The sequence below is a fragment of the Silene latifolia genome, chromosome 10 (genome assembly GCF_048544455.1).
Source record: "Silene latifolia isolate original U9 population chromosome 10, ASM4854445v1, whole genome shotgun sequence".
Classification (NCBI taxonomy): Eukaryota; Viridiplantae; Streptophyta; class Magnoliopsida; order Caryophyllales; family Caryophyllaceae; genus Silene; species Silene latifolia.
This window is the reverse complement of record NC_133535.1, coordinates 118903232-118915369: the sequence shown is the minus strand read 5'-3', so window position 1 is coordinate 118915369 and position 12138 is coordinate 118903232. Positions and strand designations below refer to the sequence as shown.

General features: G+C 42.6%; 1 protein-coding gene across 1 annotated transcript; it reads right to left on the bottom strand.

Annotated features, from left to right (window-relative positions):
• Positions 1 to 76: 76 nt before the first annotated feature.
• LOC141608111 (uncharacterized) lies at positions 77 to 1190 on the bottom strand. Its single transcript, XM_074427463.1, has 3 exons — positions 815 to 1190; positions 297 to 664; positions 77 to 175 (listed from the first exon to the last, which is right to left on the bottom strand). The coding sequence occupies exons 1-3, from the start codon at positions 1188 to 1190 to the stop codon at positions 77 to 79; spliced, it is 843 nt and encodes a 280-aa protein (XP_074283564.1).
• Positions 1191 to 12138: the final 10948 nt, after the last annotated feature.

The window sequence follows — 12138 nt, the reverse complement described above, 5'->3', positions numbered from 1 at the left end:
CAATAACAACTAACAAGCTATAACACAATCATGCATAGATCAAATTGGAGGCCAACCACAACCCAGTAATTATAACTCACAACTTACAGTGTAACCATGATTCTGCAATCCATAGTTCAACGGAATTGCTGTAAATTCCGGCAGCGCTTGTTACAGCTGGATTGCCTCCTAACATCTATCCACATCCAATTTAAAGCAAATAGCTCTATTGCAGCCAAGATCCTGAACATCTCTACATTCTCTAGCTTGTTATAGGATTTTTTTTTTTTGACAGCAACAAATAACATAACTTACACATGAGCTCCTTGAGCAAGATTATGAGCTATCCTATTCACTCCCCTAGGACAGAAACTAAGAGAGCAACAATGAAAATGAGACGCAATAGACTTAATATCTTGGATAATGCAGTTGATAGATGCAATCGGCTTCTCCGCTCCCGCAGCCTGCAAAACCAAGTTAAGACAATCTCTAACAAGTCTAACATGAAGGTACCCTTCGTTCAAGACCCATTTGAGCGCCATGAAAGCTGCATGTCCTTCGACATGCAGGGCAGAAGAGGCAAAAGAGCGAGCGTGAGCAGTATTCCTTAAGGTCCCATTATCATCCAATAAGCACCACCCCATGCCAGCACTTCTATCAACCCTCCAAGCAGCATCACATTTGACTGTACAAACATTTCCGCATGCAGGTCCACCAACGATCTAATAGGGGAAGGAGTTTCTAATCCTCTTAGCTAAGTCAAAACAAGGGGAGGAGTGCAGCAAATGCGCTCGAAGAAGGCTAACATCCTTATTGCACACAACCTCCTTCATACACTGAATGTCGCCAAGAATAGAATGTAAAGCACTCATAGGCCAAGGGCGACGATTCTTGAAGATCCTCTCGTTCCTGCAACACCAAATTCTCCAGAGGGTAGCGATTAGGGGGAAAAGGAGGGAGTTAGGATCTGGGCCAATTAGGAAATAAGTAATCCAGTTAATGACCCAAACCCTAACATCTATGTCCACCCCACCCGTGATTCTAAGTCCTAAAGGACAGCCAAACCATAGAGCCTTTGCATAGCTACAATCTCTGAACAGATAAGAAATAGATTCCACACAAGGACTTGAGCCATCACAAAGAGTACAGAAGGAGCGCCAATTCATTTTTCGTTTGAGGAATTCAGAGCCCACTGATAGGGCATTAGCCATAAATTTCCATAAAAACACCTTAAGTTTGTTAGAGATAGGCAACTTCCGAGTTTAGATCTCGCAAAAAGCCACAATCATTGCGAGACATTCTAGAAAGATCAGCAATCGAGGTACGTCCATCAGTTAAGGCCATAGCAGCAGCATAGTATCCCGACTTGACAGTGAAAGCCCCATGTTTAGAGAATTTCCAATAGAAGGAGTCATTTGAGGGGTGACACGGGATATAAGTTGCGAGGATTTTCTTTGTAACTTTCTCACCCGGATCGAAACCAAGAGAAGAGAGATCCCATCTCCTATGACTATCATGAAGGTCACCAACCAGTAACGCGGAATCAATAGGTGCATCAATAAAATCCCCACAAAGATCATGAAGACTATAACCCTCTATCCATTTGCTCTTCCAAGCGACGAGAAGAACATCATATAGCCCAAGAAATATTATTATAAATACTCATTACATGGGGTAAAAAATCGCGTTGTGCCACGATTCTGACCACCGGAGTAGTAATCATGCTATTCTATGCTAATGTGCTCCGAACTTTTGACATTTACCTGCACTACTAAAATATTATTAACATCTTCATTTGGGCTCAAACAAAAGTTACATACTATCTAGAGTGTAGACGTAGTGTGACGATCCGCACACTTGAACCCTTAGATTTATTTATACTTATGTAATTTCATTTCCCTTGTACATTTGTAGTAAGTATTTTCTTAGTAGTTTTAGAATAGGTTTCCATAAATAGGTATATCGCTATTCTGAACTAAACTTGTAAATTCTATGTTTCCTGCTACCAGGACCAAACTATCAAATTTGCCTCTTTGAGAGGTGCTAGTTAATGAAAAACCGCTTCTCATCCAAAAGCTTGTTGTTGCTTGTTGCTTGCTTTCAATAATCGTATTGCTTACTTTTATTGCTTTCGTGTGCCGGACTTGATAATCGTGACTAGGATTCCCGACACACACCGACCCGAGACCCGAGTATCGTGCTAATGGGCGATCCCTCACTAGTACGAAGATCCTTGTCGCTTGCATCATGCCTTGAGACGGGCAAGGGTGCGCGCCACGGTCCGGCAAAAATAGCGGACCGTGACATTTGGTATCAGAGCCCGGTCTTCGGACGGGTTTCTGCACGCCGCATTTGTTCATCGAGATCGAGAAAATGGGCGAAACAATCGAGGACCGAGTGGATGTCTTAGAGGACGCAATCGATGTCAAGCTTCCCAAACTCGAGGACATCGTTATGCGGATGGCCGCAAGCCTCGAGGAGTTGCAAAAGACGGTTTGTGACCTTGAGACGAAGGTGGACGGGATGGACACCCGCATCCAAGCGATCAGTGGTGCGATCCCCGACGATCGGGAGGAAGAGATCAATCATCTGCATCGAAATGTCGAGATGTTAGAGAACACTTGCGCCACGCTCGTGAAAGCGGTGGCCAATGACGGGAAATCTGTGGGGAGCCATAAGGTGAAGGCACCTCCACCTCGTGCCTACGATGGGGCGAGGGATTCGAAAGCGGTGGATAACTTTATCTTCGATATGGAGCAATACTTCCGAGTAAGTGGGCTCGACGAAGACGCGGAAGTTGTCACGGCAAGCATGTATCTAGTCGACGATGCCAAGATGTGGTGGAGGGCTAGGTACAAGGAAATCGATGCGGGCACGATCACGGTGACATCGTGGGCCGACTTCAAGAGGATCTTGAAGGATCACTTCTACCCCGAGAACACGGAGTTTGTTGCTCGGAAGAAGTTGAAGGAAATCAAGCACACCAAATCAATCCGAGAATATGTGAGGGAATTCTCAGCGTGCATGCTCGAGATTAGCGAAATGTCCGAGACGGATAGGACATTCGAATTCATTGACGGGTTGAAGAGGTGGGCACAACAGAAGGTCATGAGGCAGAATCCCAAAACTCGTCTTCGGCCATATCACCAAGGAACGCCCGCTCGACTTTCACGGGGAGCGAGAGGCACCAAGAGTTGTGGCACCAACGGGGAATACGGGTGTGTCACAAAGTGGGTACAATGGACAAAGGCCACAAAACAGCGCCATTTTTTGGGAAAAGTCGGTTCCGCTCACAAGGAAGTCAAGCCCAATCGGCGAGCACTACAAACTCGCCCTCAAGCTCGTCTTCTAAGGCGGGAAACTCTACTGCTTCCACAACGAAGAGACCGTTCGCGTGTTTTGTGTGCAAGGGTCCTCACAAGATGGCCGATTGTCCGAACAAAGCGGAGTTCAATGCCATGCTCAAGCAAATGCCGAAAGGGGCTCAAGAACGTCTTTATGGGGCGTTGGCCGACTATCACCAAGAGTGTAACGAAGACTCGAGTGATGGTGAAGACCAACCACGGATGGGCTCACTCCAACGGATCAGCGCGATGGGGAAATACGAAGATTCCTCCGCCAAGAAATCCAACGGGCTCATGTACGTGGACTTGATGGTGAATGGGAAGCAAGCACGAGCCTTGATCGACTCGGGCGCCCCATAACTTTGTTACGAAAGAGGAAGCGGATCGGTTGGGGCTAGTTCTGCGGGATGCTAACAACTGCCTGAAGCCGGTCAATGGGAAAATGAGACGCGTCCAAGGAGTGGCTAAGAAGGTCGCGGTCCAAGTGGGTGAGTGGGCGGGAGAGCTCGACTTCACCACCGTTCATTTGGATGACTTCAAGTTAGTACTCGGGATGCGTTCTTTCGAGAAAGCATTGGTAGTATTGAAACCAAGTGACGGATCGATGCTACTAATGGGGTCTATCGTAGTGAATACGGTAGACGGCGACGATGACAAGGGGCAGCATCGAATTTCGGCTATGAGGGTGATACCGACGCCGAAACAAGGGATGCGACCTTGGAGAATGCCTAAAGGTTCGGTGGAGCCGAGGGCGAACAAGACCCAGGCTAACTACGATGCTAAGTGGCCTGGGGGACGAAAGAAGAGTCTACCCCCTCACCGAGGAGTAGACAATGAGGGCCGAGATGCCCAAAGAAGTAGGCCTCATACCATCGGGGGCGCGTCGATGTCTTGAATCGACGTCCTGGTTTTTGCGGGTCGGTCGACCCAAGAGATAAGGCCTCGTACCATCAGGGGGCCGCGTCGATGTCCTGAATCGACGTCCTGGTTTTGCGGGTCATCGACCCAAGAGAGAAGGCCTCGTACCATCGGGGGGGGCGCCGAAAATGCGATTCGGCGTCTGGAGAACTCACTTACCCTTGAATGCAGACATCGAAGTGGTGATGGACAAGGTGAAGGTGCGATGGAGCAAGCACCTTGAACGATCTCGCAAAATTTCCGCTCGAGCAACGAGGACTTGGACTTTCCAGAATGATCAGAGGCGAGTGATAAACTTGGAGGACATGATGTTCGGGAGTCTCGCCGTCAAGGAAATGCACTCTATTCTTGAAGGGACGATGAATCCGATCATGGTGTGGACCGAGAAGTATCTACAAGCCGGACTCAAGAGAAAGCCAAACCACAATGCAGCATGGACGGCCACAGCTCACCGAGGATGTCTCACCAAGCGCCGTTCGAGATTTTTGTGTTGCCGAGGGCGCAACAGATTAGGTGGGGGAGAGTGTGACGATCCGCACACTTGAACCCTTAGATTTATTTATACTTATGTAATTTCATTTCCCTTGTACATTTGTAGTAAGTATTTTCTTAGTAGTTTTAGAATAGGTTTCCATAAATAGGTATATCGCTATTTTGAACTAAACTTGTAAATTCAATGTTTCCTGCTACCAGGACCAAACTATCAAATTTGCCTCTTTGAGAGGTGCTAGTCAATGAAAAACCGCTTCTCATCCAAAAGCTTGTTGTTGCTTGTTGCTTGCTTTCAATAATCGTATTGCTTACTTTTATTGCTTTCGTGTGCCGGACTTGATAATCGTAACTAGGATTCCCGACACACACCGACCCGAGACCCGAGTATCGTGCTAGTGGGCGATCCCTCACTAGTACGAAGATCCTTGTCGCTTGCATCTTGCCTTGAGACGGGCAAGGGTGCGCACCACGGTCCGGCAAAAGTAGCGGACCGTGACACGTAGCCATGCCTTTCTTGCTGATCATTGGTTGCTAGCTTAGCATGGGGTATGAGCTTATATCCGAAGACGTAAAAAAGATGCATGGTTAAATTAAAAGACATCCGTTTTCATTAAAAATAATAGATACTCGTAACTATTAATCTAAACAACAGGCATTCGTTTTACCCTGATAGATAATTTAACCAAAATCCATTTTACCTCGAAAGATAACTCAACATCCATTTTAAGTGCTCTAAGAAAGTGTAAGGCATTTCTTCATTTTCATCGTTTGTTCTTCTCTGATTAGAGGTAACATTATAAGAATGGCACAATAACTTCTCTTAAATTTTAAAGTTAATGCATTTAAATTGAAATGTTTTCGATTAGAACCTTGACTTAAAACTAATGTCGCAAATCTTAAACTAAAACTTTCTAAATTAAATTGAATTAAACTGAACTTTTAATAAACCAAGCTTTAATCAACAAATATTTGCATGCAAAGGTAATTAAAAGGGAATGGGGGAGTTGGCATCATATAATCAGAAATGTAATCATGTTGCCTTTACATGAAGTAATCAAGACTTATCAGAATCATATACGGAGATTTATATTGTCGTGAGGTTAATTTTGTGTGTCGGTAGTAATAATAAGATAAAGGAGATAATGAATGCATAATCGAGGTGGTCAAGCATCAAGAATCAAAGTATTTTGTCCCAAGAAAAGCATAAAGCATGCAACCAAGACTAATTAAAATACTTGGAATCAATCAATTGATGCTAAACACCTTAACGTTTTTCTGTTTAGTGCATGCTGTTTAGCTTACGTTGGTATGCTCTTTTTGCTGCGTCTAAAGTGAAAGGCAAATCAAGTGTACCATATTAACAATTAATTTTCTCCCTGGTTATCAATGTTTGATCAACCAAAGAATTTTTCTTTCCAGTGAAAAAATTTTGTGTCTTTCGGAAGGACGGTATTCCTTACACTCAAAAGCAATCTATCAAATAGAATATTATAATAGCTTAGGTAAGGAGTGCCGTCCTCCTGGAGGACACAATAATTTTTCATACCGGGAGGACAATACTCCTTACACTCAAAAGCAACCTATCAAATAGAATATTATAATAACTTAGGTGTAAGGAGTATCGTCCTCCTGGAGGACACAAGAATTTTTCAATTTCCTATATACTACCCCCAATCACCCCTTTTTTTTTCTAAAGATATGGTTGTCGTATTTGCATATTTTCATTTTCGGTATTTCAAAATAATAATGTGACTAAGTGCGCGTTTCTTTAGAAAAAAAAAACATAAAAATATATTATAACACCAGTTGTATTTACAATCATATACGAACTATATAAAATTACTTTAGCTGCTTTGTAAAATTAACAATCTATCGCTTGATTGATCAAGGAATTAGATTGACATCGTAAAATCCACTTCATATGAATTATTTTTCTATTACGTGAACTTGGTAAAATCGTTTTGTTGCAAATGTAGGAGTTGAAATCCTAAGAGTTGTCAACTACCTAGCGTGAGTAGACAATCTAATTCTCCCATTATGTAAGCATTCAAAACTAGTATGGAATCATATGTTTGCTGAAATTAGGGCTGGATTGTGGACATGGGCCACCCGCGCCGCGCGCACCCGCGCGTTGTGTTGTTTGAGGCGGCGACACTTCTCCCACGGAACCTTGGATAGCCAAAGCACGTCATGGGCCGTTACCGATTTGTGAGGCATTGTAACCGGTGAAAGGTTGAATAAGCTTGCATTTGTGGAGTCGCCACCAATTCTTATGGAAAATTGGAACCGTTCGAATACCTCGTGTCATGTCAAGACACAAAGTAGTGACATGAACACTAAGAACTCGTTACCCTTAGCATTCTATGTCTAGAATGACTCTCGTGGATGCCAATGAACACGGATGTTCACAGAGATCTGGAGTAAGGGGTGAGGGTACGTATTAGGAAGTCCTTTTACTGAACACCTAATCCCGCCCGCCTCGATATAGGCCTCTACTAATGATTAGGGAAATCGTTCATATTTAATATGTCGTCGATTATATGCATGCAATGCAACATTCACAGATTAATCCTAGCATGTGAATTAAACTATGTCGGTGAACAAATAATTTAGCAATTATTAATGTCGAATTGGGATTTAGAATTGATTTCATGTGAAAGACAAGTGAAATAAATCATACATAAATACGATAAATAAATAACGATAATTGAAATTACAATTGATTACAATGATTGAGTTGATTTACGTCAAAATTATACTTAAAACGGAGTTTTGAAGATAAAAGAGAGGAAAACAAAAGGTTAGAAATTAAAGTAACAAAATAGGTCAGATTAAGGGTGATATTACGATTATTAGTTAATTAAACACGTAATTAAAGGCTACGTCAGAGCGAGAAAAGAAGTTCAGGGACAGAAATCATCTCAGAACAGGTGCGACATCTGCTGCGTCCTCTAGAAGAGGCACAGCTATTCCTGCATCTGTTCTTGAGTTGAGCTCTGGCTGTGAAGTCAATACCGCTATCTGTTAATGTTCGTTGGTGTATTTAGGATCAATTATCGATATTAAACTCAAGTGAAAGTGATTTAGCATATTAATTACATCTGGAACCGTCATAAAAACGATAAAAACAGATTAAAACGAATGAAAATGAGTTAGAACGAATTGGGTTTATTACGATGTCGGAATTACAAAAAGAACGAACTTGAAAATCGAAAAGAATTCGATAAACTGGAAATAAATAAAGGAAATTATGTACAAAAGACGAATCCCAGAGACTTGATATGGACAAATAGAGTTTCTAAAATCCGGGTTTGATTTGATGACGAAAACCCGCAAATATCGAGTTATAAAGGATTTAAGTCAAAAATAAAACGTTATCATTGAAAAGGAATTATTAAAACACGGTTTATGTACTGACAAATGAAAGAAAATAAGAAAAATAAGACAAAGAGAACGAAACAACAGAAAACCCGAGGAAGAAGAAGAAGAGCAGGAGCAGCGGCAGCCTCTGGAAGAGGCGCAGCAGATGCTGTGATCCTTCGAAGAGGCGCAACTGCTGCTGCGTTTCTTCTCGACGTCTGGTATCCGCTGTTGCGCAAAAACAGTTTTATAAAAGGGTTTTTCTAAGTCGTTTTAAATATACTTTTGATGTGAACTTTACATTAATTGGTGCAAAAATAAAATACAATAAATAAGATGGGATTTACACCCTCAGACTTACATGTTTGACGAAACGAGATTAACTAAGTTAACGCTAGTGATTCCTCGACTCGAATGTATGTAGAAAGTGCCCTCGTTGGAGGATTTTAGATTAATTGATTGATGTGTAGTGGTCAAATTGGTCGGTCGTGCAACATGACTGGTACTCAGAATGATCTGAGCTTACGTGGTCGATTGATCAAGCACGTAGGCTTCGAAAGCTTAGATTAAGGTCTAGAATGCAAAGGGAGAAGAGAGAGCGGACACTCGCGTGAAAATATGGGGAAGGTCTCTATTTATACCAAAAAAATGTGAAGAGTTTTGGAATGACACAAACTTTGGAAAGAAATCACGGAAATATTCCGTAAACAGCCAAAGAGGGCTGCAGAAGAGGCGCAGCAGCTGCTGCAGTCCTTCCAAGAGGCGCAGCACCTGCTCCGTCGTTTCCCAGAGGTTTCCTACTCCGGAAGAAATATTTTCGCATTTCTATTATGGAATTGCGGTAGATCTCTACTTCCTTATTCCGTAAAATATGATGTATGGAAGATATTTTACGAAAAGATATAAAATTTAATTTAGGAATAAATATCTAGAATGTTCTAGAACATTCCGACTCGGCATTTTAAGCGGTTTCTTAGAAAATGAAGCGGTTTTTGACCCGGACTCCAAATGAACTCTAATTACTGTCAAAACGACCGTATCGGTGCGTTGATGACGACCAAGGGGTAGACACAAGTGTTTGAGCTATCACCTCACGATAAACTTACGAGCTGTTATAAATCGTTCCGCGTACCAAACATGCAGCCCAATCATCGCTGGGTGGTTGGCGGAAGGTGTAGAAATAAGGTATCTACAGAGCCCCCACTTTGACTGAGGCTTGGACAAGGCAAAAGTCAAAGTATAGTCCTCAGGTCAATCGAAGATTACATCCTGACGACTATGGCGACGCAAGGCGGCTCGAGGGGTCTGAACCAAGGACCTGTCGTCGGGAACATTTTAGAGTCTGCCGACTATCGGGGAGGTTCGTTTAAAGTCCATTAGACTACGTAAGGAAGCTCGCTAACCATAAGAAGAAATCGTACCTGAGAATCTGCTTGCGTCGGTCTTCAAGCGAACTCTGCTTCTGAGAAATTCGTGGGTTGTGAATGACAACGAAATCTCACTTGGGGAAACATATAATGTCTTGATTGTCAACAGGGACACTGCAAAATATCGCTGGAAAAGCATATATTGACGAGTAGGAACATCTTGATCGTCATAAGCAACACTGCAAAATATTGCCGGGGAAAATATATATCGACGACTAGGAACATCTTGATCGTCATAAGCAACACTGCAAAATATTGATGGGGAAAATATAGACGACTCTGTCTGGATTGAGTCATTCTTGGGAGATCAGCTTGCATCTGCTTTCAAACAAACTCCACTTCTTTAGAAGTACATTGGCTATAATGAACTCTCGCCGGGGATTAAACGTATTGACAAAGGTGTGTCTTAACACCGTCGAGGAAAATGAAGAGGCTTGACTGATAGTGGCGCGTCCTAAGCACCGTGGAAATCTGCTCGGTTGTTGCAAGCGAAATCCTGATAAATAACTAAGGGGCTCGTGAACTACGTCCAAAGAATCCTTGCTTGGAAACAAGATGCCGTGATGGTTTTTCAATCCGTTTGAAAACGTAGGCGGGTCTGGACGAAAAGAATGCCCAAGAGCCAAGTATAATATATAGGATGTCGGAAAAGAGGCGCACAAAACTTGGGCCCACAAATAACAAACTTATAACGGATTTTCAAATTTTAAGCTGAAATGTCGCTGGGGAACAGGCGCAGCAAGAGCTGCGGCATTTGGAAGGGGGCGCAGCTAGTGTTGCGTCCTTTCTTGGGCTTGTCCCTGTCTGGGTAAAAACCCGACTAAAACCGTGTTCTATTTCATAATTACAAAACACAATTCTTCTTAAATCCTCTCAAATTCTAACCAAAACCCGTAAAAACTTGATCAATTCGTGCTATAAATCATGACCAATCGAGGTATGTATCATATTTTTGCTTTAATTTCGTGTTTTTGCTTAAATTTGGGACGAAAAATTAGGGTTCGTCCCCATTTATGTCAAAAAAATTGGGAGTTTTGCCTCAAATGAATTTGCTTGATAAAATTGACATTAGAAATGGGTAATTGGCAATGTAAGGCCCCAGCTTTGGTCGTCCTTATTATTTTATTGCATAGGAATTCTTTTGTTTCTTTTTAACCTTCTTTGTATTCGAATGCAGGTGGCACCGTCCCGGTACGTGGCGTTGTGGAGGCTGGCCAACCGGCTGCGGGCTACGGCCATCGAGGCACTCGTAGGTGGCCGGGGACGACAGGTATGAACTTCCCATTCCCTATTTTATTTATTTTATGACATTTCAAATTTCGTTGCAACGAAATGTTTCTTCACTTTACCGAAATGATTGAAATGAGGCATTTCTCCATTTGTATGCAGAGAGAGTGTGACCTAGAGCGCGAGATGGCACTGGCCCGGGAGGAGACGGCTCGTCTGTTGAGGGAGCTTGAGGTCAGGGACGCCGAGATCGCCGCCCTTGAGGCGACCGTAGCTAAGTTGAGGGGCCACCAGGACTAGCTGCCCTTTTTTTTTGTTGTTGTCTTGTATATATCTTGTACATTTATATATCTTGTACATTTTGGACTTTTCGGACTTTGTCTTGGGCGAGAGCCCCCAGTTTGATGTATATACTGTCTTTGGTTGTGTACGTAATGGCCTGAGTGCCTTTGCTCCTGGGTGTTTGCTGTTCCTGCAGGTTAGCTTAAAAACAGGTTTGGTAGGCGACGGTTTGTGCCGTCATGCTGCCGAAATTTACATAGAATTTAAAACATATAGCATATAGGTGGCCTAAATTGGCGCAAAGTGAAAAAAGAGTAAAAAAGTGCCCGAAAATGAGCAAAAATGTCCAAAAATGACAAAAAAAACTTAGAAATGCGCAAAAGGCCCAGAAATGAGCAAGATGACCAGGCAGTAGGGAGGGCTACCCCCTAAAAAAAATTAAAAAGAAATGTCTCAGTGTGAAAAATGACAAAAATGCCCAGAAATGAGCAAAAATGACCGGACGGTAGGGAGGGCTACCCTCTAAAAAAGAAAATTAAAAGAAATGTATAAGTGTTAAATGTATTGAAAAGAGGAGTGAAATGGTTCCCCTAAAAAAAAGAAATGAAAAATGAGTAAGTGTGCGCGTTTGGCGAGAATGTTGATTTTGTCTCGAAAAGCGAATCCGAAAAGGATTAGGAAACATAAAACTTGGTAATTTTGACAAAATTACCAAATTAAGATCCTATAGGAATAGGGAATCATAGCTAAAAGCAATATAGGAAAGAATCATGGCTGGCAGCACGGAAAAGGACCTGGGGAAGAGGCGCAGCAGATGCTGCGTCATTTCTCCAGGTTGTCAGTCCCCGACAGAATTTAGGAAATAGCGAATAGTATAAATAGAGACGTCGGGTGAGCTTTTATTCACATAATTCCTTCTCCTTTCTTCCGTCTATTACATAAAAACTCACATATCCTCTCAAAAATTTTCCAAAATTATGGATGCCTTTGAAAACCGTCTGAAGGAATGGACGAATGAGTTTACAAACATTGAGAAACACGACATGGGTGCTTTCAATTTAGGATCGATCTTGAGTCTCAAGTTAGTGAAAGTGGTGAAGCCTTTCTTG